The sequence below is a fragment of the Enhydra lutris genome, unplaced genomic scaffold, assembly GCF_002288905.1.
Source record: "Enhydra lutris kenyoni isolate GAN:26980312 unplaced genomic scaffold, ASM228890v2 scaffoldscaffold27, whole genome shotgun sequence".
NCBI lineage: Eukaryota > Metazoa > Chordata > Mammalia > Carnivora > Mustelidae > Enhydra > Enhydra lutris.
The window spans coordinates 12,329,731-12,354,631 of record NW_019154111.1 but is presented as its reverse complement, the minus strand read 5'-3'; the positions used below and the strand labels follow the sequence as shown (position 1 = coordinate 12,354,631).

The window sequence follows — 24,901 nt, the reverse complement described above, 5'->3', positions numbered from 1 at the left end:
TGTCTAGCAGAAAATGCACTACCTGTGCCGGCCTAGCGGCGACCGGCTGAAAACAGAGGAAAGGGAGTCTTTCCTGAATTCCTTCTCATGCTATGTACCTATTTGCTTGGTTCCCCTCTCCGTTCCCTTCTGTCCCCCTCCTCCCCACTGCCATTGGAGCCCTGACCTAAGGTGCAGCTGTGACTAAGCGTTAATGCTTGGAAATAATGATACATTCTATTTTGCAGGTCTGGCCAAGCCAGTTCACCCAAGCTGTCTCATCTAATACCCCTCCAGACCCCTGTGAGGTAGGGAGGGGAGGTATTATTAACCCCATTTTCCTGATGAGCAAACTGAGATTTAGAGAGATTAGGGCAGTTGCCCTCGGTCTTTTAGACAGGAAGTGAGCACGTGGTCTCTGTCTCTAAACCCAGCCTTCTTTCCATGGCGTCCACACCCTTATGTGTGAGGAGGACGTGGCCCGGGGGAAGTGTGAGTGGATGGGGAGGGCAAAGGAGAGCCAAAAAGAAAAGAGTTCAACGAGGAGGGAGGAAAGGGACTCTAGCTGTTCTCATCTTTCTGCGGAGATGGAGGATTTGATGTTCCCCAGAGGCTGGCCCAGCAAACCTCCAGGGAGGAAAGAAAGCCAAGAGCCTTGTCTTCCTCTTTCCCTCTTTCCTCTTCCCAGGAGGGGGTTTGCCTAGCAGTGGGGAGGGGTGGCCCCAGCTCTCCCCAGGCCCTGCGTGTGGGAGTCACATACTGGGTCTCCCCAGAGAGAACCTAATGCCTGTTCTCAGGCCGGGCCTACCGGCCTTTAGGTGCTGCATTGCCTTGAGGCCTGGGCCATGCCTGCACACGAGGAAGGCCCCTGAAGCTCTCCTGAGGGAAGAAGCATGCAGGGCGCCCCTGGAGGAGGCCCGGGCCCTGGCCCATCCCCTGTGGACAGGTGGACGCTCGTGGTCTTCAGCTTTATTATGGCAACGGTTTTGGGCCAAATGAATTTCACAGGGTGAGTGGTTGCTCCACTGGGTGTGTGTGTGTGTGTGTGTGTATGTGGCAGCTGTTGAGAGCTTGGGGACCAGGTGTGTGTGTGTGGGGAGGGAGGTGACTGCCCCACTGGGACCTGGCCAAGGCGGAGGGAGTCGGGACCTCGGTTCCCATTCAGGTCGGTCATCTCCCATGCCTGTGCTCAAGGGTGGGACAAGCGGCTGTATTATTGTCCCTCCCACATGAGTTCTTCATCTGCGGCCCATGGGGAAGCCTGAACCCCCTGATTCTTGGTTATAGGTGAAGTTGTTGGCATATCTACTTTTTTTTTTCCTGGGGTGGGGGGGAAGTTTTATAACTTTTCTCTGGTTCTTAAGGAAGTTAGTAACCGCCAGAAGACTATGTCTCCTTACCCTAGGGACGCAGTATTGTCCTCCTGCGAATAAGGAGAAGCGTTAGTGTCTTACACCAGGCCCTCTAGGGACCTGTTTCTCAGCCTCCCAAAGCTCATGCTGGGTGACTGACTACCCCATGGCATCCCCAGAATGGTGATCAGAGAGGGGGTCAGAGAGGGGCTTCGTCCTCCCCGCTATCAGAGCCAGCCAGGGAGGGAGATGGTGCCCTCCCAGATGGCAGACCCCGGAGGCCACAGGCAGGCTGCTGTCGCACCGCCTCACAGCCCGTCCAGCGGGATGGGAAGGGGCTCAGCTTCCTCCCATAAGGTAGTGTCAGGCTGACCCCCCATTCTGTGTCCTCAAGCTCTTGAGAGAAGGCCAGAGAGGGCCCAGGGTTTGGGCAGACCACGGCCCTGGGCCCTTGTGTGAAGAGCCCTTGGGGCCACAGTTGGTCTCCCCTGCCCCCCTGGATCTATTCCTTCCTCCCCTTCATTCCTTTTGTTCTCCATCCTCCTCCATTCCCCTGTAGTGCCTTTCCTGCTCTTCCTCCCCCTGTCTTGGCGCTGGGTTCATCAGTCGCTCTTCCAGGCTTTATGTAGTCTCTTAGGTAGCCTGTCCTCAGGCTGGAGTGGCCTCTATCCCAGGATGAAGGACTCATGTGCTTCCCAGAGCTACGTGTCCTTCTTCTCTGGGTCCTCTAGCCTCCAGCCTTTCCGCCAGGGGCCCTCGGCCTGGTGTCTTCTCACGCAGCCTCCTCTAAGCAGCCCAGCCTTCCAGGAGGCCCTCTCCGCAGCTCCCTCTGTCTTCCCTCTGTCTTTCCAGAGACCAGGTTCTTCGAGTCCTGGCTAAAAATGAGAAGCAGCTTTCAGTTCTCAGGGATCTGGATGGCCTGAAGTCCCAGAAGGTGAGGACTCCTCAGGGCTGAGGAACACGTTCTGCACTCTCTCAGAGTGGCTTTGCCCCTTCAGCCCCCTCTCCTGCTCCCCGCACCCCAAGCCTGCCCGCCAGACAGCTCCGCCAAAGAGCACAACACTGTGGAAAATCAAATTCTCTTCAGAAAAGGTTGGGAACACTCGCCCAGAAGGTTGGGTGGTCCTTCTTGGCTTTCTCCTCTGTCCTAGATGGGGGGCTGTAGGGCAGACCCGTCGGGGGCCACTTTGCAAGAGACTGGAACGTCCTGAAGCCACAGAGGAAGCATATAGGTCCCTGGGTGGGCTGCCATGCCAAGTGTAGCCCGGACACATCCGTTTCCCAACTGAAATGGCTTTAGCTTGGCAAACTTGTGTTTTATTTGGGTTCGTCCCTGTCAGGCTGAGCATTTGTTTCCGAGAATATTGTCCTCTGCAAGTACTCCACCATGGAAAACATTTTCTTCAACCGTTAGGTTAGAAGGGTTATGTTGGAGGCTTCTTGAAACAACCAGATATTTCTGGGGGTGGCCCGGAGCCCTTGTCCCTATTTGTTTGCGTACCTCTCTCTCCCCCGGGACTTTATAACAGCTCTCTCTGTTTTACAAATTGGGAAAGAGACGTCGCATTCAAATGACGTGGGAATCCAGATTGGGTGCTCCCCACCTCTCCAGGACTTAGGGGCAGTGAGGCCTTCCTCTTCTGACCAGGGTTCTTGTCCACGTTCATGTCCCACACAACGAGCTGTCTCGCTCTTGGCAACTGTGTTGGGCTCTTGGGGTTCAGGTGAAGTTGCAGTGTGTGGGTGAGGCTGAGAGAGGAGGGGGTGCTGGGAATTACAGAGGGAAGCTCAGTGCGGGGGTTTTGTTTGTTTGCTCCCCTCTTTCCGCTAGGCCTTAGGGTTTTCATTTTGGAACTGGGGCCCTTTTAACTGTGTAAGAGAAGGTGATCTCCTGGCTACTTTAGGTGCCTACCGAATCGTGAATAAGGATGTGTGAGAAACATGTCTGTTCTCCTTTCCTCTCTTTTCCTTTGTGACCAAGGTGGACTTCTGGCGTAGCCCAGCCAAGCCCAGCCTCCCTGTGGATATGAGAGTTCCTTTCTCAGAACTGAAAGACATCAAAGCTTACCTGGAGTCTCATGGCCTTGCCTACAGCATCATGATAAAGGACATCCAGGTGAGGTCCTGCCCCAGGGCTGCGGCTAGGGGCCCACCTTCTACATGGCTGTCTGGTTTGGGCCCGACGAGGAGGAAAACAAGCCGGGGCTAACAGTGGACATCTTGTTTCTAGAGTTCCATCTGCGTTCTTGTGAACTGGCTGTGAAAGGAATGAAATCTCACACTTGTCAGAGAATATTTAAATCTAGGACAAAGTCCACGGGCGGGGCGGGGAGGGGGTTCTCCTGGTGTGGGAATGGCAGTCACTTGCCGGTTAGTCCTCTTGGGGAGGAATTAGCCGCTCGCAGCTGAGGAGGAGAGTGGAGGGGGTCGGGCAGGAAGGAGGAAGTAGCTGAAGTCTTTCCTAGACATGAGGAGAAGGCAGCACTGGATGGCTCCCTTGGCTTTTCTGACCGCCCCTCTTGTTCTGGTGGTGTCTCAGCCATCCAATACCAGAGAGTCCCTTCACTCCAGACAAGAGGGAAGAGGTGAATGAGAGTAACTGTGGGCCCGCTGTGGCCTCCCTCTCAACACCCGTACCACAAGGCTCTCAGTCCTGGACACCTCTCCCAAGCAGGGTGCTCCCAGGGGAGCCGCAGACCCGGCCTCAGGGAGGGTAGAGGGAGCCTTCCTCGGGGCCATGCCAACTCCCGACCCGCACCGCTCCGCACACCTGACAGTGTCTTCTGGACATCATGACATTTTGTTTCCACTGTTCTGTCTTCAAGGCTCTCCCAGGGAGCCTCCTTCCTCAAGCAGATCTTGTGGGTACCACGTGCTGGTTAAGCCTCCCCGGCTGCCCCCCCTGCCGTTGGGTACCTGTAGGAGCGTAGCCATCTAGATTCTCCCCCGGCCCCGCTGTGCCGCAGCTACTCTCTGAGGGCTCTGAGTGTGGGAAAACAGTCTCCCCGGCACACACACTTGACACCGGTGCCGAGGGATAAGCGCATTGGGGGCATTCCTTTCCCATGCGAGCCTGGGGCTGGGTCCCTTAGGTCCGTTCAGAGACCTTGGTCCCCCCACGTGCTCGCTGCTCAGCGTGCAGGACTGGGCTCTTTCTCTGACTAATTTCCCACAAACCAAAATGGGGACACTCCCACAGACAAGACAGGGTACCACATCGAAAGAAACAGCACTCAATTCTCATTTTTAGCCCAAGCCTGAATTTTGAAGTTTGCATTTCCCTGCTTCTGCTGGGCCCTGGAAACCGCCGCAGCATTTGGCAAGCAGATATGAAGAGGTCTCTCCAAATTTTCTGTTGATTTCTGCACATCAGGAATGGCCCCAGAGGCACTCTGAGCCTGTCCACAGGCTCCTTTGGAGCTGTCATCCTTGTTCTCCTCAGCCTGTCCTCTCTTGTGCTCCCCTGGTCTGGAATCCCTGGGGGGTGGGGGGTCGGGTCTTAGTGAGATGCCCCGGACTCCCAGCCTTCACCCAGCCAGGCGGGATTTTCACCAACGACTCGCTCTGTCTGTGCTGCATCAAGCTCTGATTGTCACACTTAAGATCCCATTTTGGCTTCGAGGGAGCCGGGGGTGGGGGGCGCGGGGGGGCGGGTAGCTTTGGGATGGGGGAGGCTGCTGTGTTGAGTTTGATTTGTGGTGATGAGGGGGAGGGCGTCCAGGAGGAGAAAAGCTCAGAGGTGCTAACGGGAGGGGAAGGCTTTGCACCACTCAGGTTGCTGGCTTCCAGCCTCGTGTTTCAGTGATTGGCTCACAGGCCGAATTTCTTCCAAATCTTCCAGATCTTCTCAGCCGCAGTGTCTGGCCTAGTGTCCCTTGCACGGTGGGCCTTCAACTGTCGCAACAGTTACTCTGTTGGTAGGTTCAGAAAGAGCTATGCCAGACAGAGACCTTGCTATTATGTTGGTCTTTGTCTCCAGAGCCCCCCAACCCCCGAGCCCCTCAAGGTCCAGGATCATGCCCCTCGTCTATCTTTATACCCTAGCGCCTGCTGTTGTACCTGCCACTCGGCTGGGGCTTAATAAATGTTAGATGAACTAACAGATTCGAGAAAAGGAAAGAAGTGCAGTTGTGCTTGCTGGATAGCACCAGGCTGAGAGGGACAGGGAAAAACCTAGGTATGGGCTTTTGCTTTGGCCAACAGCGCTGGAGATTTTTGAAGAAGGGAAAGAGGCCCTCCATCCCCCCAACCCACCCCCTGCCTCTGAGCTGTGATCAGGGGGCTGCTTGAGGTAGGAGAGTTGGGTACATTCATTGCACCCACGGATACAGAGACACCTACTGTGTGCAAGGTGCAGGAAATACAAAGATAAGAGCTCTGGTCCTGTATCGATGGGCGCTGGTGTCATGGGGGTGGGTAGCCGAGGGGAGTAAATCAGTGATTACAATGGAGTGGATGAGTGTGCTGATGGAGTGCAGCAGGTTGCTATGGGAGCGAGGACAAGAGTCTGGGCTCTCAGAAGGCAGTAATTACGGTGCGGGTGCTGTGCGGCTGAAGAGCAGGCGAGGGGGGACCGGCAGGGGAGGGGGGCCCCCGATTGGCGATGAGGCCCAACCAGATCACAAAGGGCATCCTCTGCTAGGTGAAGAGGTTGAGATTTTATCCTGAAAATCGAAAATCGTGGGGGAGCCATTGGAGGGCTCTGACACGATCAGATTTGCATTTAAGAGAAATCCCTCCGACAGTGCCAATGTTGAGTTGGGGACAGGAGCTGGGAGAGACTGACAGGAAGGAGGGCGCTGAGGAAATTGCAGTGGGCCAGGCAAGAAATTATCTGATTCCGAGTGAGCTCTATTTGCATTTAATTTTTCTTCACCTCCCCCTTTTTTTCAGCCCTTTGGTTTGGTGTAGTTTTTTTTTTTTTTCTCTAGGATGAGTCACCATGGAAAAGCTTCACTTGAGCAATCAGCTCTGTGGATTTTAATGGCTTTTTTCTGATTACAAAATTAATAAATATTCATGTTAGATAATTTGGAAAATAGGGGAAAGCACAAAGGAGAAAACAAAAACCGCCAGTTCTCTGAGCATCTAGAGCAAAACACAATTTAGCGTAAATATTGCTTTGCCAATCCCCCCCCCCCAAACCGGATCATTCTCATTAGCATACAAATATAGAGTTATTTCTTTTGTCCTAAAAAAATCCACTCTTGATCCTTCCTTTCCACCCACCTCCAGCTATCACCCCATTTCTTTGCTTCCCCATACAGCAAAACTCCTGGAAATATGGACTATACTTGCCATCTCCATCCTTCTCTTTGGGTGGACTGTCCACCCCTCAGGTTACCAAAACTGTATTGTCACCAAAACGGTGTCCTCGCCCACAGCATCTAGGTTCAACTCAGGGGTCAACTTTGAGTGCCCATTGTTCTTTCAACTTTCAACACAACTGGTCACTCTCTCCTCTTTTGGGTACTGCACTCTCCTGGATTATCCCGTCTTACTGGCAGCTCCCCTGCACACTGTTTTCCTAGTTCCCAGCTCTGTCCTTTGACCTCTCCTCTATCCCTTCATCCAGGGTCATGGTGTTGAATACCTTCAGCTTCCTGAATATTCCCATACTTACAGCTCCAACCAGACTCCTACATCCAACCTGAACTCCAGACTCCTATATGCTACCACCTCCTGCCTAATGGCCATCTTGAACTTCACTGTTCCAAAGTGAATACCATCTCCCACCCAACCCACTCCTCCACAGCCTTCTCCATCTCAGGAAATGGCAATACCATCCTTCTGCTCACTCAGACAAGAAGCCTGGAGTCATCCTTGACTCCTTTCTTCCATCCCACTCTCATTTCGTCAGTAAATCCCATCAGCTCTCCCTCTAAACTGTATTTTACCATTCTAGGTTGCCACCCAGGGCCAGCACACCGTTGGCCCCACACCTGGATTATTCCAAGAGTTTTCTACTTCTCTTCCCAACTCCACCCTTGCCTCCTTGTTGCCTGTCTCAAAACAGGTCTTTTAACTTCATTAGTATTATATATTATATTCAGTTATGTCACTTCTCTGCCTAAAACCCCTAATGACTTCCCAATTCAGAGTAAAAGCCACAGTTATGGTTATAATGTGCCACATGATCTATGCTCCACCCCCACATCACTGACTACTCTCCCCTTGCTCACTCTGCTCCAGATACCTGGACCTCCTTAATGTTCCTTGAACTTGCCTGATCCATTCCTGCCTCAGGGTCCTTGACTAGATTCATACCGCAGGGCCTTTGCACTTCCTAGTTCTTACGACTGGAATGCTGTTTTTGCAGATATCTGCATGACCTCTTCCCTCATTGCTTTAAAAACCTTATTCATAGGTCCCCTTTTCAACTTATTTTAAGTTGTACCCTTCTCCTACATTCTCCAGTTCCCTCCCTTATTCCACTGCACCACTTTTCTCCTCTGCACTCACCACTTTCTAACATCCTATCTAATTTATGTAATTATCCTGTCTCCCCTGCCAGACTGTAAGCTCCATGAAGGCAGGCAGTTTTGTTTCATTGGCTGCCGTACCTAGTACCTAGTGTGTGCTCAACAAACACTCGTTCACTGAAAAGAAGAGATTAAAAAGTGGCCATGACTGTGGCTGGGGTGGGGTTGGGAGGCAGCTCTTCAAAGGAGAGGAGGCTGGACAGGAAGGAGCAGGAGAAGGCAAGGGAGGAAAGGAGAAGTCTTGGGCAAGGGACTGATGGAGAGGCAGAGTCCAGCTGCTCCAAGGGGGCAGGGAGAGAAGGCCTGACCCTTCTGTTGGTCCTGGGAGGAGGGTTGTTGCTGACTGACCGTTAACGGCCATCTGTCATCCAAGTCCTCCAGGTACCACTTCTCTTTGGAGGAATCCAGATTTCCCGGTCATGTCTGTAAATGACTGTTCCATCAGAGTCCTGGAGTCACCCCAAGAGTGACTATTGCCCTGCCATCCTCCTCCGGCTCTCCTCAGAGCTGCATGCTAGGCAACGTTTCAAGTACTTTACACATATTAACCCTTCTGATCCTCATGAGAACAGCTTAAAGACTGTGCTCAAGTGTGTGATAACATGACCCCCATTTTATGAAGGCACAGAGAGATTAATGCTTTGGTAACCTCAGGCACAGAGCGATGAGCGACCTGCTCATCAGTGATGGCGTCAGGATTCAACCTGAGACAGCCTGGCCGTCCTCTCTCTGCCCTTGTGCCATCTGCTTCCTCAGCAGTTGCCATTGTTGTTGGTGTGGGTGGATTTAACTTTGTCTTTTGGGCAGTGGGGCCACCGTTCAGCCTTGACCTCGGAGGGGGTCCATTCCGAGAACCCCCGATCTGTAGTCACCACCGTGGAGATGCGGACTACAGTTGCCCCCACCATGAAGCTGCCTGGAAGAGGCCAGGGGCATATGAGGAGAGGTGACTGCTGTTGTCACAGAACGGGGGTGCCTGGGGGGGTGGGGGGTTGGGGGTGAGATGCTCCTCATTCGCTGTTACCCGGAGCCTCGTCCATTTTGTGTCTGTGGTTGGAGTTCGGCTGCCGAGTGCCGGTTCCCTTCAGGCATCAACTTCACCTTTCCAGGGCCTCCCTCAACCTCTTGCCCTCCTCCATCCTGGAGGTGCTGTTCTCTGCTCGATGTTCCCATCCTTCCTTAACCCTGTCATAAATTAATTCACACCAAGGTATTACTTTCCTTGTCAGGTTATGGCTTCCAGGGAGGCAAATGGCTTACTTCTGAGCTGTTTCTTTTTTTCTGTGAGAAGCCTGACAGGGCTGTAATTAGGCTTCCCTGAGCCTGTGGCAAGACTGCGTTCTTGGTTCTCCTATATCCTTCCCGTGGCACCGGGAAGGGAGCAAACATCTGTGTAGTTTTCAGGCCAGGGGAGATTAGTGTTCTTGGAATTGGGGCCCAGCTGCGAGGGCTGAGCATTCCCAATTTGTAGGCGGGTGTCGTCTCCATTCACAAGCCTGTGAGGGTGTTTGGAAAGTTATTTGCAGTTCGAGGCGATTTCCCATTTGCCCCCAAGCTGTTCTGTGGAACAAAGAACAGCCTCAAGGGAGCTGTGTTCCGGTGGCATCCCTGGGGTCTGTAGAAGAGCCGGGTCCTCTGCTCCTGTCTTCCCAGTTTCTCCTCCCCGTCCTCCATCTTCACCCACTGCCTCAGGCCCTCCACCAATTCCCTAGGCTGTCGGATGTATGGACCCTTCACTCCACTGGGGCCAGAGGGGGGCGTCCGGGTACACCAAGCCAGCCCGCCTGCCCCCCCTGCAGCTGCTCTCCACAGCTGGTCATGCCCGGCCCAGAACGACGGGCACACATCGGTCATGGTGGGCTGCTGAGATTTTCGTTGCTTTCCTGGGAGAAGACAAGTCCCTTTTGTTAGAGCTTCCCAGGGGGGTGCCTGTGCCAGCGAGGACCAAGGCTCGTCCCTCCTTCCTTCACCCCACTAGCAATCCCAGGTTTGCCCCAGTGGGACTGTCCCCAGCCCACCCCATTGCGCCAGAAAATGTTGCAATCACCATTGCCTAACATGCAGTCGGTGCTCAAAAAGAAAAGAAAACGAGGCCCAGGCCTTGATCCCCAGTCCCACTTTTAAATCTGTGAACTTGAGGGTTGTGAGCAAGCTGGCCAGGGGCCGCGGAGGTGAGGGGGGGCAGGTGGCGGTCACAGGGCGGTGGCCTCTGTCTGCGGCAGGGGTGGTGGTCCTACCTCTCTTCCAACTGCCCCACTGAAGAGTCCATGGCTGTTCCTTTATTTTAGTCACAGGGGGTTTTATTTTTGTTTTAGTATTATTTATTCATTTAGAAGATTATATGCATTTTAGTATAAGCACGTTGCCAAAATGTAAAAATGGAGAAAATTTAAAAATGGCTTAAAATAATAATCTTTCTATTCTAACAGGAATTGTTAACATTTTGGTAATTTTTTGACATTTTAGTATCATGTTTTCCCATACTCGGGGTATTGCTTTCTTCATTATTTTAAAACACCTTTTAATTGCAAGAATAGTATGATGGACTTTTTGCCCGTTGTTAACATTTTACACATTTGCTCTCTCTGTATGTACACACACATACCCACACACAGATAAGTATAAAGTTGACCCTTAAACAACATGGACTTGAACTGTGTGGCTATACATGGATTTTTTAAAATAAATACAGTATGATACTGTAAATGTATTTTCTCTTCCTTATGATTTTCTAATTTTTAAAAGATTTTTATTTCTTTATTTTGAGAGAGAGAGAGAGAACGAGAGAGCGAGCACAAGTGGAGGCAGACACAGTGGGAGAGGGAGAATCTTAAGCAGACTCCATTCTGAGCATGGAGCCCAACAAGGGGCTCAGTCTCACGACCCTGAGATCATGACCTTGAGCTGAAATCAAGAGTTGGATGCTTAATGGACTGAGCTACCCAGGCGCCCCTCCTTATGATTTTCTTAAAACATTTTCTTTTCTCTAGCTTGTTTTACTATAAGTGTATAATACATATAACATACAAAATACGTATTAATTGTCTGTTTATATTACTGGTAAGGTTTCTGGCCAACAGTAGGCTATTAGTAGTTAAGATTCTGGGGAGTCAAAGTTATGTATAGATTTTCAGCTGTGTGGGGGTTGATCAACTGTATATTCCTGTAGATATGCGTATCTATGTGTGTGCATATATATGTCTATCACATGTGTTATAAATAATATATGTGTTTATGATTCTTATTAGACTTTAGTTTTTTTTTTTTTTTTTTTAGACTTTAGTTTTGATAGCTAGACAGCCTTAGGGAACCCAAGGCTAGGAATAAGATATCTGGGTTCTTACCTCACCTCTGTCCTTTGTTGGCTTTGCCATTGAGTCCCTTCACTCCCCCAATCTGCTTTATCTCCTTAACACGAATAGTTACTTCTTACCCTGTCATTTGTCATGTACTGGGTCAGCTGAGATAATGAGGATAAGGATGTCTGGTAAACTGAAAGGATGCTCTGGCCTGAAGCAAGGCATCATCAAGACTTATTGGGTCCCAGGGCTCAAACCAGGGTGACTTTGGGGTGAGGTCTTCACCCTTCATAGCAGAGGGGCCCAGGCACTTCCCATGCTGCAAATCAGTGCAGAATCCTGGGATGTCTCTCTCCTTGGTTGCCAATGTAAGCGTAGAGCTTGGAGTGAAGGGCAGCTGCCCTCCTCACTGAGTCCCATGCTGGGAAAAGTGTCCCAGAACGATGTGGGAGGGCAACCCAATCCAGCTATGTGCCCTCCCTGCGGTCAGTGGGAAGTACTACATGAGGACTGAGTGCCAACTCCCAGTGATACCCAAGGACATTGCTTTTGGCTCACCCATGCTTGTATTTAAGAGGCAGTTAAGATGGTGAGTAAAAGACTATTGACACATTAAATCTCTAATTATTTGGACCAGCTTAGTCCATAGCTGGATTTCCAAATGGGTTGGACATCAATTAGTTAGGTTACTCCCTGTGGGTAGAGGGGCTGTTGTGGGTCAGGGGAGACGGGGGTCCAGCATACATGGTTCAGCTTAGACCTTGACTCAGCAATGCCCCTAGAGGACAAAAACGACATTGGCAATAGACGAGGAGCACTTTTCTAAAACACTTTCATATCCATGATTACATTTTATCTATGTGATGATGGGCAAGGCAGGTGTTACTGTCCCAAAGTTCATGCTGATGAAACTAAGGCCAAGGCCCCACAGCAAGTTGGTGGCAGACTGCTCACCCCGTGCTCCCTTGGGAAATGGCAGCATGAACACTGGCTGGCCCAGCAGAGTCACCTCATAACTGGCATCTCCTCCCGTTGTGCAGTTCACACTCACAGTGGCTCATTCTCCTGTGTCAGTGCTATCTTTGCACCCAGCCAGCTGAGGTAGGGCTCTGGGAAGGCAGGCCTGGCCCAGCCCTCCCCTTCCAGCATGTGTGCGTGTCTCCTAGGTGCTGCTGGATAAGGAGAGAGAAGCCATGGCCAAGTCCCGCCGGTTGGAGCGTAGCACGAGCAGCTTCAGCTACTCCTCCTACCACACCCTGGAGGAGGTGGGTCTGCCCAGCCGACTCCGGGCTCCGTTGCCCTTTGGGCTCTCCGGGTCTCCAGACTCGGGCAGGGACTAATGAAGGACTCTGATGTCTGTGGGAGCGTGTGAGCCAACACTTGGGGAGGGCAGCGCAGACACTGGGGGAAGGCCTGTCAGGCAGACAGCTTCAAAGAGGTCCAGAAGCCAGGATTCAGAGAGAACTGGGGCTCAACGGTACCGCCCAGGGCAGCTATGGGGCAGAGTAATGGGTGGAGGAGGCAGGATGCTGAGGTAGAGATGCGTCACTGGCCGGTGCAGAGCTGGGGGAAGGGGGGGCCGTCTCGGTAGCCAACACTGTGGCTGGGGATTCAGGGGGGTCTCAACCTCCTCACAAGCATTTCTGGTGTCAAGGGCCCCCAGCTGTGGGTACTAGGGTGTAAAGGGGCAGGAGGCAGGCACGTTGGAGAGCCATTTTGTAGAGTAGAACAGAGAGTTGCCTCAGTTGAAGAAAATTCCTGATCCCAGTGACAGCCAGCTAGGGCAGCATGACCGATTGTGGCTTGTTTATAAAGGAGAACGTAGAGACGCCCAGTCCAGAAAGAAACTCAAGGCACAGGCCCCATTTTCAGTTAAAGGCTGGGATGACAGGGTATTGTCCACCTTGTGACTATCATTTCTTTTCCCGTTTCACGTGGCCTGGAATAGAAGATCCATTTTTCCCACCTATTTGGTAATTCAATTATATACATTGAAAGAGGAAGGGAAAGGATTGATATGGCCTGTCAGTATTTATTGGTATCAGAGATAAATAACCCTGCCTTCGGAGGGCTTAGAATCTAAAAGGGCCGAGAAGGCCCCAACAACACAGTGGGGTCTGCGGGGTCTGTCAGATGGACTCGGTGGGCCAAGAGAATGGAAGCCGGAGAGAGACTTAGGGGCTGAGCCTGGGGGCTGAGTGGGTGAGCACGCGCAAACACTTAGCTCTGTGTGTGGTGTGTGGCCTTCGGGTCCAGGCTGACCGCAGCTCGTTGCCTTAGGCCTAGTGGGTGTCTTTGACTTGTGGAGTTCTCCATCTGCGTTCTCCTAGATCCTCAAGGGAGGTGGGAAAGCGTTCAGGAGGGTGGGATGGGGGTTTGTCCCTCCCTGCCTAAGAGCCCATCTGATATCTGTCATTCCTTTCAGATATATAACTGGATGGACAACTTTGTAACTGAGTATTCAGATATTGTCTCAAAAATTCAGATTGGCCACAGTTTTGAAAATCGGTCCATTCTTGTCCTGAAGGTAAAAGCTGGCAGTGTTGACCACTAGACTCTACAGTGAGTGCCTCTGGCATAAGATTGAACTCGTGTGGGGTCATGGCGGGGTGGCAACTGTAGGGACAGAGAAGATGTGTGTGCTCTTGCCCGGAGGTGATCCGCAGCGCAGAGGTTGTGGTGTTCAGGGACCCACCCTTATAGGTATGGGCAGGTGACAGTGCAATGACCTGACATGTCCTCAGGAATTAGGTGGGAGGGTTGCTAAAGAGAGGGAACTGCAAGATGGCAGTCGTCATGCTGGTCTTGGGATGTGAGTGTGGAGAAGCCGGCTTTCCCCCTATTCCCTTGGTTGCCTCATCTGTTAAATGGGAAAAGAGGTAAATAGAGGCCTCATTTCCAAATGATCGAGGCCATCTGGCTCAGGCAACCCCTCAGATAGGACTGAGTCTGTGGGGAGACCTCCCGACCCTTCCCAGGGGCCACCGGAAACAGAGTTTGAGCAAAGTTGGCAGCATCAATGCCCTTGGTCATGAATGAGGCAGGATAGGTAGGAACACGGAGCCCACCCGAAAACAATTCTTAGTATGTGCCCTAAAGGGCACTCAGGAGTGTGGATCACACAGGGCCCCTGACATCCAGCTCTCGGAGAAGACGAGTGCTGTTGCTCTCAACCTTGCCCTGGGGGACTCTTCCAAAGGACCAGGTGTCCTCCTTTCCCTTAGGACGGGACCTCCTCTGTCCCTGCCTTGATTTCCCTGGGGGCTGTGCGGGTTCTCTCTGTAATGTTGTCTAAGACCTTGCTCCTCAAAGTGTGGTCCTGGAACCTGCCTGCGGCAGCGTCCCCAGGAGCTTATCAGAAATGCCCACCCCCGGACCCTTCCCCACACCTACCAACCGAGCATCTGCATGTTAGGGAGATCCTGGGGGATTCAGTGCCCTTGAAAGGACGAGAAACACCAGTCTAAGGTACTTTCAGGCCCGGGAAGCTCTGTGCTTCTGGCTGGATCACCCCGTTCTCCACGTGCATGTGCCCCACGGCGTCATCAGGGCCCACACATGCGTGCCCTTTGTGGACTCAGGCACAAGTACCTGCGCATGGAGTCCCCGTCTTGGGCCCAGAGGGGCCGTCCCAGGTGGTGCGGAGACATCTGGGGCCTCCTCCTGGGAGCCTAGGGACAGCCCTGCAGCTGTCTCATTTCACGCTTGTTTGGGGCCTGGTGCTTTTTACCCAGTTCAGCACTGGAGGTTCTCAGCGCCGGGCCATCTGGATCGACACTGGAATTCACTCCCGGGAGTGGATCACGCATGCCACTGGCATCTGGACGGCCAAGAAGGTCAGCGTGGAATGGGGGTGGGCAGGGCTGGGTGTCGTCACCCACCCCTGACTGTTTCAGGGTGTCACCAGCTGAAAATTTATACTGGGTTTGTTTAAACTCAGGGGCTCTCTCCCCTCCTGTCCTTTGGAACAGCTGCTGTGTGCTCTGCCCGTCGGCAGCCCAGCACCCACATCCTCCTTTGCCTTCTAGTTGTTTAAAATCCAAGCCTTTACTTCTGCACCAAGAATGCATCTGATGGCTGGAGGCCACCCCTGCCCGCAGCCACTGGCTGGGCCACCTTAGAGGAGAGCCGGCAGCGCCTCCCATCCCTCCCCTGCCCCCACTCTGCCCTTGTTTGCAGATTGTCAGTGAATATGGCAAAGACCGCACCCTGACAAACATACTGAACGCCATGGACATCTTCATGGAGATTGTCACCAACCCTGATGGGTTTGCCTTTACCCACAGCATGGTGAGGGCATTTGGGAAGGAGAGGGACCGGGGTCAGGGTCAGCTCTGGGGCGGACGCAGGAAAGGTTGCTGAGGCTTTGGGAAGGTTCCCTGGGGGCCGGCCCCTTAGGGGCTCATGGCAGAGAGTCTCACAAAGGCAGGCAGGTGACTCAGGAGCTGCAGCTTCAGACCTTGCCATTCCATCCCTGCCCTGCTGCCCAGGAAGGCCACTGCTGCCAGCCTGTGCCTGTCCTCTGGCCTCCCCCCACCCCCACAAGGGGATCTGCAGTCCTGCCCCATCCTCGTGCCATCCTGCCCTAGAGATTCCTTCCTTTTGCCCCTCTCTGTCCCCCCAGACCTGCCTTCCTAGGACAGGATGTCAGAGGCTCCCACCCCTGGAAAAGGGGTGAATGTCACCTGCCATGGGCTTTTTCAGAACCGCCTGTGGCGGAAGAACAAGTCCACCAGACCTGGAATGTTCTGCATCGGTGTGGATCTTAACAGGAACTGGAAGTCGGGCTTTGGAGGTATGGCAGTCCGCTGGACCTGGGGCCGGGCTGGAGGAGTACTGGGGCCTTGTCACGTCTCCCACACAGTCAGGTTACGTGGATGCATACCGTGGAGGCAGTGTAGTTAGCTAATGCAAGTGAGTCATGGCCGGAGACGTGCCTAGGATTGGCAGAGCGGTATGGGGAGACGTTGCACGTCTGTGGACGTACGCGTATGCGCAGGCTCCTTGGGAGACACGGGAAACAGCTCCTTGCATGCAGGACTAACTCTAGGAATTGTACCTTAAGTACAGTGGGGGAAGGTACAAGAGAGTCTCCAGGTTGTACCTTCAAGAGGTACAAGATGGTCTTGCTGCTTGCTCAAAACTCAGTTTATATGCCCACCCCCCAATCTCTCTAGCTCGCCCTTGTAGGGAGCACACCAAAAGAAAAGGTCTTCAAATGCATTTCCTGAGAGCCATGATCTGAAATTTACCCTTTGGGGAGGCCAGAACAATAGTTTTAATGATAGAATAAGTCAATTTCTTATCATCAGCTCTGATTTGAGCCTGGTTTTTGTTTTTTATTCAGTTGCTTTGTAATCCTGGCCGCGTGGGCTGGTGTATGTCTGCAGGGTCATACTGTTCTAGGCAGAACTGGGCAGCTTCCTCCCAAGTTCCTTGTTGTTCTTCGCAATGATCTCCCTTACCGTACCAGGAGTGTAGGGACTAGATGGGGAAACTGAGGCCTCCAGAAAACCTAGACACCCTTATGTGGACCTTGGGAATGCAGGAATTTGATGGGTGGGATGCTGGGCCTGGCCAAGACAAGTTGCACAGGCACAGTCTTCAGGCTCCAGATGCGGCACCCACTATACTGAGGTGGGGTGGGGGGGTCGGAGTTTGGCTCCAAGGAGACAGTGCCTTTGCTGTTGAAAAGGAGATTCCACAGATGGGTGGCCAAACCAATGAGATCGAACATTCTAGATCTGCCCATCGCTTTGGAAATCTGGCTTCCTTCCGTTTGTTCTCGTTGAAAAATTAGCATCTGAAGCATCCCGAGTGAGGTGTGGGGGCTGTCTGAGAATCTGGCACGGTGTGTGTAGCTGCTTGTGTAAGGGAACACAACCGTGTAAAAATGGGTGTTTTCACTTCCAAATGACCAGACACTTGCTCCGAGTGGGCATCCAGGTGGGCCCCTCAGAACCGGCTGAAGCGAGCGCCCGTGTGCCCCAGGATAAACCGGCTAGCAGCAAGACAAATGATCTCTTAAAGAAAATAACATTTGTGTGTTTCTCCACTGGGGGCAAGAAGGGAGGGGGCCAGTCCGTATATACACAATATAAAAAAATGTATGGGGGAAAAAAGAAAGCCCAGAGGGGACAAAAAGCTCCCATAATCCCACTACCCAAAGATTACTGCTTTTAATAATTTACCATGTCCTTCCAGAGATGTCCCCTTGCTACAGATTACATTTTCAGAGAAGGAAAAATAAATAGCTAATGACTCCATTAGCGGGTACTTGTGACACCGGCGGGCTCAGAGGACTTGGACTGTGAACGTCAGAAAGAGGCAGGCAGCTAATTCCCATTTGGTCCAGGGAAGATTAGTTTATGCTGCTTAGCTCAAACCAGAACTAATGGCCTGAAGTGTTTCTCCATATTTGGGCAAAGCCACCTGGTTGTTGGCAGGGGAACCGCTTTCTGTGCGTGGGCTGTGAACGCAGACAAAGCTCTCAGCCCTCAGCCCCCACCCTCCCCACCCCGCTCTGCTCATCTGTTGCTGTTTGTCATTCATCAAGGGGAGCAGGTGCAGAAGCTCCCGGCAGACACAACAAACAGGGCCACTGTCCAGCCTGTGGGGCTGCTCCTCACCCTTGCTTCCTGCAGACACATCCCCTTCTCACCCGGGGCCCCACCGCAGGCGGGAGCCCACAGACCAAGGGGGGGGGACGCTCTCCCCGGTGACGGAACCGCCTCTGGGCCTGCCTGTGGACAGAAATAGTGTGTGCTGGGGTTGGTGACTCAGGCGGGAAGATTTTGTTTATGGTTTTATCATTGACTTAATTTAATTGCTGCATAATGAGTAATCTGTAGACCATCCCTCCCACTCATGCTGCCCTCACCTGCACTCCTGGGGAGGACTGATGTGCTGCAAGCCTAGTGCAGCATCTCAACAGGTCCCTGGGCCAGTCCTCCCAGCCCTCCAGCCAGTGCACTGCCCTGAGGGTCTAGGGGACTGCTCTGGCATCCCCAGGTGGCTTCAGAAGTTGGGGTGACCCCTGACCTCGGCCTCAGGTTTGTGTGCAATCATTTCAGGGAGGAGTGAGAGGAGGAACTGGGACGGCTCTTTCCAAACATGTTCCTAACCCACAAATCTCGACCAGCCCACAATCCAGCCCTCTATGACATGGCCCTTGGGGAGGGGAAGGAGACACAAGAAGAGGGTAAGAGGAAGAAAAGAGACGGAGAGCAGAGAATCTAGGAGATGGGAACCAATTAAATTTATGAACAAAATAGAAACTCAGGGCGCCTGGGTGGCTCAGTGGGTTAAGCCTCTGCCTTCAGCTCGGGTCATGATCTCAGGGTCCTGGGATCGAGTCCCGCATCGGGCTCTCTGCTCAGCAGGGAGCCGGCTTCCTCCTCTCTCTCTGCCTGCCTCTCTGCCTACTTGTGATCTCTCTCTATCAAATAAATAAATAAAATCTTTAAAAAAAGAAATAGAAACTCAGCTCCTCTCCCCCAGCTGAGGTCCCCAAGAAGAATTGTCAAAGGCTCTTTGCATCGGTGGCTCCCAGACCGGCCTCAGGCAGGGATCTGGCCTCTGTTTTTCTGGCCCCAAGTCCATGTTGCTCCCGAGGCTGTGATTGTGGCAAAGCTTGAACAGATACTAAGTCTGAGCACTCAACTGACCCAAGACTTCGGCACAGCAGGGGAGAGTCGGCAGAGAAGGGTCAGCTCAAAGGGGTCAATGCTCATTGGGGAAGCCAGGGTTGCAGACCTCGAGTTTCCACTGAAGGCTGTCCCACTTTTCTAATGGAACCAGTCAGGGCTGAAGCACAGGACAGGCTGAGAGAGCTCTCTACAAGGCTGGCAGCACGGCTCTGTCCTCATGTGAATTCATCCCTCTGATGTGTTAGACTAGGGTGTGCCCCAGTGATAAAAACCCACCCGAATCTCAGGGACTCAACACAGTAGAAGTTAATTTTTCAGGCGCATGAAGTCTGACGTGGGTAGGTGACTCTGCTTGGCAGCTTTCTCCCGACTATGACAAAGGGACCCAGGATGCTTCCTCCATCTAGAGTCCTTTGCTTGCAACCACATAGACAGAAGAGACTGTGGAGGAGCCATGCCTGCCCTTAACAGCCTCAAACTACAAGTGACCCATCATTACTGCTCACATTTTCATTGGTCCGAAGTCGTCACGGGGCCTCAACCAAACTGCAAAGACGATGGGAGACGTAGAGGAATACCTGGATATTTTGGGAGCATTAAGTGTCTTTCCCAAACCTGGGAATTCAAACTCTCTGGATGGTTTTATTTTAATTCCAGGAAATGGTTCTAATAACAACCCCTGCTCCGAGACTTACCGTGGGCCCTCCCCTCAGTCGGAGCCGGAGGTGGCGGCCATAGTGGACTTCATCACCACCCATGGGAACGTCAAGGCTCTGATCTCCATTCACAGCTACTCTCAGATGCTCATGTACCCTTATGGCCACTCTTTGGAACCCGTTCCAAACCAGGAGGAGTTGGTGAGATTGGCGGCTCGGGGCTTTGGGGGAAGCGTCAGGAAGACCTCCCCAGAGGTTCAGGCCCTCACTCCAAAACCGGGATCTGGACCCATCGACCCCATGGTAGGGAGGAGGGGGAGAGCTTATTCTCACATGTGGTCGAGTTCAAAGCCAAAGGGGCTGTGCTCCCTTCTCATGAGAGCCACCTGCTCATTCAGCTTCTGGGACCCCTCAATTCTTGTCTCTCAGCAGCTGGTGAGGGTGTGGGGGCGTGGGGAGCCCCAGCCTCTCATCCTCTGGCTACAATCCCACAGTACCAGCTCGCCAAGGACGCAGTGAAGGCCCTGTATGAGGTCCATGGGATCGAGTACATTTATGGCAGCATCAGCGCCACTCTCTGTGAGTGGGCCATGGCTGGAGGCCCCTCGTTCCCCTGGGGTGGGGAAGGTGCGGGCTGGTAGCTGACTGGCAGGGCTGGTTGGGCCCAGGGCAGCGCGGTCGACCTAATCAGGTTGGGTCAGAGCTGATGTCCTCGTCCGAATGGAGGGGTGAGTGCTGGTCTTTCTCTGCAGCACTAGTTAATGTCCAGCTTACCATGATGTTCCTTGAAGGAGCAGATCTTAAGCTCGGTGGCCTCCAGGAGCTCTCTTCTTACTGGCACAGAGAATGGGGAGGGTGGGCAGGGCATGGGCCAGGTTGAGGCTGGGGTCAGGAAGCACAGTGTTGTCTGGGGTGAGTTGGGGTTTGGCCGCCAGGGCCCACTTGTGGCTCAGACAACCCCTGCACCTTTGGGCCACACCCTGTTCTTCCTGCTGGGGACATCTCCTTGCCCTTCTGTGTCCAGATGTGGCCAGCGGGATCACTGTGGACTGGGCCTACGACAGTGGCATCAAGTACGCCTTCACCTTCGAGCTCCGGGACACGGGGCGCTACGGCTTCCTGCTGCCGGCCTCCCAGATCGTCCCCACGGCCCAGGAGACGTGGCTGGCACTCCGGACCATCATGGAACACACCCTGCAGCACCCCTACTAGCAACAGCGCTGAGGGCGGAGCAGGAGCACACACTCCCTTCCCCTAGGCCGGGGCTCCTCCTGAACCCCGAGTGATCCATGGTCCTCCCCACACCCTTACCCTGACCCCTTAGGCAATAAATAACAGGTTTGAACAGGCTGGGTGGCCTCTGGTGCTGGCCACCACCCATTTTGGGCTCAGCACTGAGAAGGGGCCAGGGGCAGCTTGAAATGTCTCTTTGCTCTTTAGGAATCCGGGAGGATCAGGGACTAGCAGACTTCCTATTCCTTCCCCTGAGTGCTCTCCAGGCCCAGAACACATAACCCACTCTCTGGGAGCTATGGGTATACACATTGTCCCCTTGGTGTCTACACTCTGAGATGAGGGCACAATGTTTCACCTGAAGGAGTGGGTCTGCGGTGGCGGCATCTCAGGCGCCCCAAGGGAAAGATGGGTGCAGACAAGCAGCTTCCTCCTCCTCCTCACCTGTAGTCACCAAGCTCTAGTCGGGCCCTGAGCAGGCTGGGCATTTACCAAGCAAGCACTTTATTTAAGGATGAGAAAGGGACGATGTTCTGAGATACAACTGAGGTGCCTCCTACCCCCATCCTGAGGCTTCCTTATAGTTTTTGTCTTCCTCCACCACTGGGGAGCGGGGAGAGTGGGTCCCTTTGTCCTGCCCTCAGGGGAAGGCAGGTCCTCTGAAGAAGCAAGAGGTTCACCAAAGAGCTGAAAGGGTCTCTGTGAGTCTGAGGCAGAAAACAAGACTTTCATTGGCAAGAGCAAAAGAAAAGGATTGTGGGACCCGTGATTTGGTCCCCGCAGGACACAGAGCACAGGGTTTTACTATAAATCACAGATATGGAAGGAAGCAGGAGAAAACGAGAACAAGTCCGCCTTTCTACCCACCCTGTAAAAGAAGACAGAGGTTGAATCAGTGGGAGGCGGGGATCAGCGGGGATCAAAACTCTAGGTAAGACCCACGTCCAATATGGTGGCTGAGGCGCAGATTAAAAAGGACTGAGCCGGGGGTCTAGATGAGTGATTAAAGTACACTCATGGGTGTGCCCATATGGCGGGGTACACCTGAGCAGTGCAGCTCTCGGGAGCTCCGAGTAAAGAAATGGTGAGGAGGCCTGGGGTAGGCTGAGCCCAAGGACCGTGCAGCCAGTGGCCACGGAGGCACCACGGCCAGGGGAGGCCTGTGCCCAGAGAAGCTGCACCATGAGGAGACCTGAGGAAGTCAGGGTAAAGAACACCTGAAGAACCAGATCCTCTCCAGGGCAAGAGCCAACAACAGAGGAGGAGAGCGTCCCGCTTTGGGCTACATTTCCTTACCAGGGGAAGTGGAAGTGATTTGAGCAAGCTAGAACCTCCAGGTTGAAGTTTTTTGCTCTTAGCGGAAATACGATGCCATGGGCTGAGTTAGCATAAGCTATAGACAAATAAAGCAAGTTACACCTTTGCACACTGGAGTCTGTGATTATAACTTTTGTACCCTCTGCTCAAATATTTTCATTTCATCCTCTTGGGGAGAATATTACTGGTATTCGTAAGCTTGTATTTCAGATGAGGAACGCATGGTCACGATTTGGAGAGGTTTTAAAGACCACACGAGGCCACATGCTTGGGAAGTGGTTGAGGGAGATTTGAACTTGGGTGTGTCTAACTCCAAAACCACTCTGTCATCATTTGTCCAAGTGTGACACGTAACCGCACCTGCAGCAGAGTCCATGGGGAGTCTTTGAATGTGACGGTAGTTGGGTTCCATTCCCAGATTGAATGGGAATCTTTGGGGTGTACCCCCCGAATCTGTATGTTTACTATCTGCCCCAGAAGTTGTGAGGTTCCTTAAAGGCTGAGATCCACCTGCTCTCCTGCCTCCCAGAAGAACACATTTGAGTCTTCCTGGGGACGTTGGGGCTCAGCGTCTCTACCCTCTGCCATTATCCATTAAGTCTGAAGGTGGTTACAGCAGCATTCTTCCCAAGGGGCTGCCTTGGCCTTCACCTAAAGTAATGTGGTCGGAGGCCACAGGCATCAATACAAATTCTGGAAATACAAATTCTCAGGCCACCCCAGACCTCCTGAACCCACATCTCTGGGGATGGGGCCCAGGTGATGCTGCAAAAGCACTGCCCTAGAAGCAGGAGTAGCTGGACCCTGATGGGTTTCTCAGTAACAACAGTGAAAATAATTAGCTTTCCTAGCACTTGCTGTGTGCCAGGCATGGCTGCAAGTGCATTACAGGATTCAACACATTTCCTCCTCGCAGCTCTAAGAATTAGGACTCTTACTGCCTTGATTTCCAGATAAAGAAGCTCGGGCTCAGGATAATAGCTAAGGGGCACCCAGCTAACTGAGTGGCAGTCCTGGGACCTGTGTCATGCCCAGAGCCCCTTAGGACCAAGGGCCGGGAACTTGTTCTCATAGCCATGTTGACAAGACTTGTGTGCAGCCAATAGACTCAGGAAATTTGGAGCTGAAACTGCTTTACAGAAGGGGGTCATCTTGAAAGGCAGCTTTTTCTTTAAAATCCTTCAGTGACTCAACTCCCCCTGCTCCATCCCTACCCCGCCACTGCCCAAGATGCCACATGGCTGGCCCTGGGGACCTCTCCTAATTTGCCTGAACACCTTGCTCATCGGCCCCAACCTCACCAGCCTCCTCTCAGTTCTTTCTCAGCTGGAAGCATTTACACACAATGCTCCTTCTTTCTGGAACATTCTCTCCTCTCCTCTCTTCCTCCATATGGCCCACTCCTTAAATTTCTCCCTTCAATATAATTTCCTCACCAGTCCTTCAAGAAACACCCATTAGAAGTGGATCTATTATCCTCTTTGCAAGGTCTTGGTGTATTTCCGGGATTACAATGATAATTAATTGACTTCTGTGTGGTTTTGTCTCTGCCACTAGTTTGGCTGCTCCATGAGGGTAGGGACCATGTTTGGGTTATTCAGCCTCACTCAGCTCCTGTTGGGTGCACAGCAAGAGCTCAATATTTGTGGAAAGAGTGTTTCTCCTCCTGGGCCTCTTACAGATTCTTACTTCGGTTTAGCATCAGGTGACGGAAGCCCACCTTTCTGTGGCTTAATCAGATGGGGGTTTTATTTTTTTCACACACTAAGTCGCGTGCAGTGGGCAGACCCGCCCACCTGACTGAACGTGACTTGATGCACGGGAGACCCAGGCCCCTCTGGCCTGTTCCGTTTGGCTACCCTGCCGTCACTTTGATGCCATCATGGGACCGTATTCCAGGCAGGAAGGGCAGGGGCCAGAAATGGGGAGTCCCTGGCCAAGCTGGTCGATCCATGGACTTCCATGACACTCTGTGGGCTGGGACTGTGTCAGGTGCTCACGCTCAGCTGCAAGGGAAGCTGGAAAAGCACCTTACAGCCAAGCACGGTGCTGCCCCAAATAAAATTAGAGTCCTGTTGGTAGGAGAACAGGGAGAACGGGTATGGAAGGACGGCCAGCAGTCTCCTGAAGCTGCTCTGAAGGGAGAGAAGGTCTGAAGGGGTCTCTGAGTCAGTTTCTTTGCTCTAGTTAAACAAGTGACTGACTTAACATCAAGCCAGAGAACTTTCCAGGGTCTTTTAAACTTCCAGCCAAACCCCTCATCTGGGGTCTCTGGATCATTGTACTTCTGTGAGGCCCTCCATGAACCTAACAGCTGAGAGGAGACTAAAGCCAGGGGTCTTCCTCCTCTGATTGAGGGGCTCTCCTCAGCAAGCCCAGGAAAGTGGTGGCTGGAGGGGTTTAAGTGTGTCCAATAAAAGCTCAAGCCTTAAACATGCAAGTTTTAGAGATACTACAGAATCATCTCTTTCTCGTAAAATCTGAACGTTTTTTTGTTTTGTTTTTCATTTCTTAGGTATATAATGCTAAACAGGAGTTCAGTTTTTCTACATTCTGCTTGGGTTTTTTTTTTTTTTTTTTTTTTTTCCTTTCCCCTTCCAACAAACTGCTCTTTTTAGGTATGTTTTTTCATCCTTTTCACCAGTAAAATTTATGAGCATTTATTTAAAAGAAAAAAACATTGGAAAAACTGAAGAGAGAAAGAGTGATTATACATATGGAAAGCTATAAAGAGCCACAGTGAATGTGTTGCGGTTATTGCTTTCTTAAAAAAACAAGCCAGGCAGGCGGTTTGGAACCTGAAAAGAGTCCTGTGTGAGGGCAGGCGGGCGGCCGAGGCTGAGAGTGATGGGCACGTGGCCGGGGGCCAGGGAGTCCAGCGAGGAGCCGTTAGCTGCCTCCACCCCTGCTCCCCTCCCTCCTCCGTCTCCCCTC

The 24,901-nt window shown here is 52.5% G+C and overlaps 1 protein-coding gene across 1 annotated transcript; it reads left to right on the top strand.

Moving 5' to 3' along the window:
- The first annotated feature begins 872 nt into the window (after nucleotides 1-872).
- Nucleotides 873-20,725, top strand: LOC111152035 (carboxypeptidase A5). Its single transcript, XM_022510311.1, has 11 exons — nucleotides 873-988; nucleotides 2,184-2,265; nucleotides 3,313-3,447; nucleotides 12,279-12,377; nucleotides 13,538-13,639; nucleotides 14,847-14,948; nucleotides 15,292-15,402; nucleotides 15,817-15,907; nucleotides 19,419-19,618; nucleotides 19,912-19,996; nucleotides 20,442-20,725. The coding sequence occupies exons 1-11, from the start codon at nucleotides 873-875 to the stop codon at nucleotides 20,627-20,629; spliced, it is 1,311 nt and encodes a 436-aa protein (XP_022366019.1). The 3' UTR covers nucleotides 20,630-20,725.
- The last annotated feature ends 4,176 nt before the right edge of the window (nucleotides 20,726-24,901 follow it).

Excerpts from the sequence above, each read along its gene's own strand:
- LOC111152035 (XM_022510311.1), top strand. The coding sequence starts at position 873 with ATGCAGGGCGCCCCTGGAGGAGGCCCGGGCCCTGGCCCATCCCCTGTG. Across the intron at positions 15,403-15,816 it reads TTGCCTTTACCCACAGCATG|AACCGCCTGTGGCGGAAGAA; the intron begins GTGAGGGCATTT and ends GGGCTTTTTCAG. Across the intron at positions 15,908-19,418 it reads CTGGAAGTCGGGCTTTGGAG|GAAATGGTTCTAATAACAAC; the intron begins GTATGGCAGTCC and ends TTTTAATTCCAG.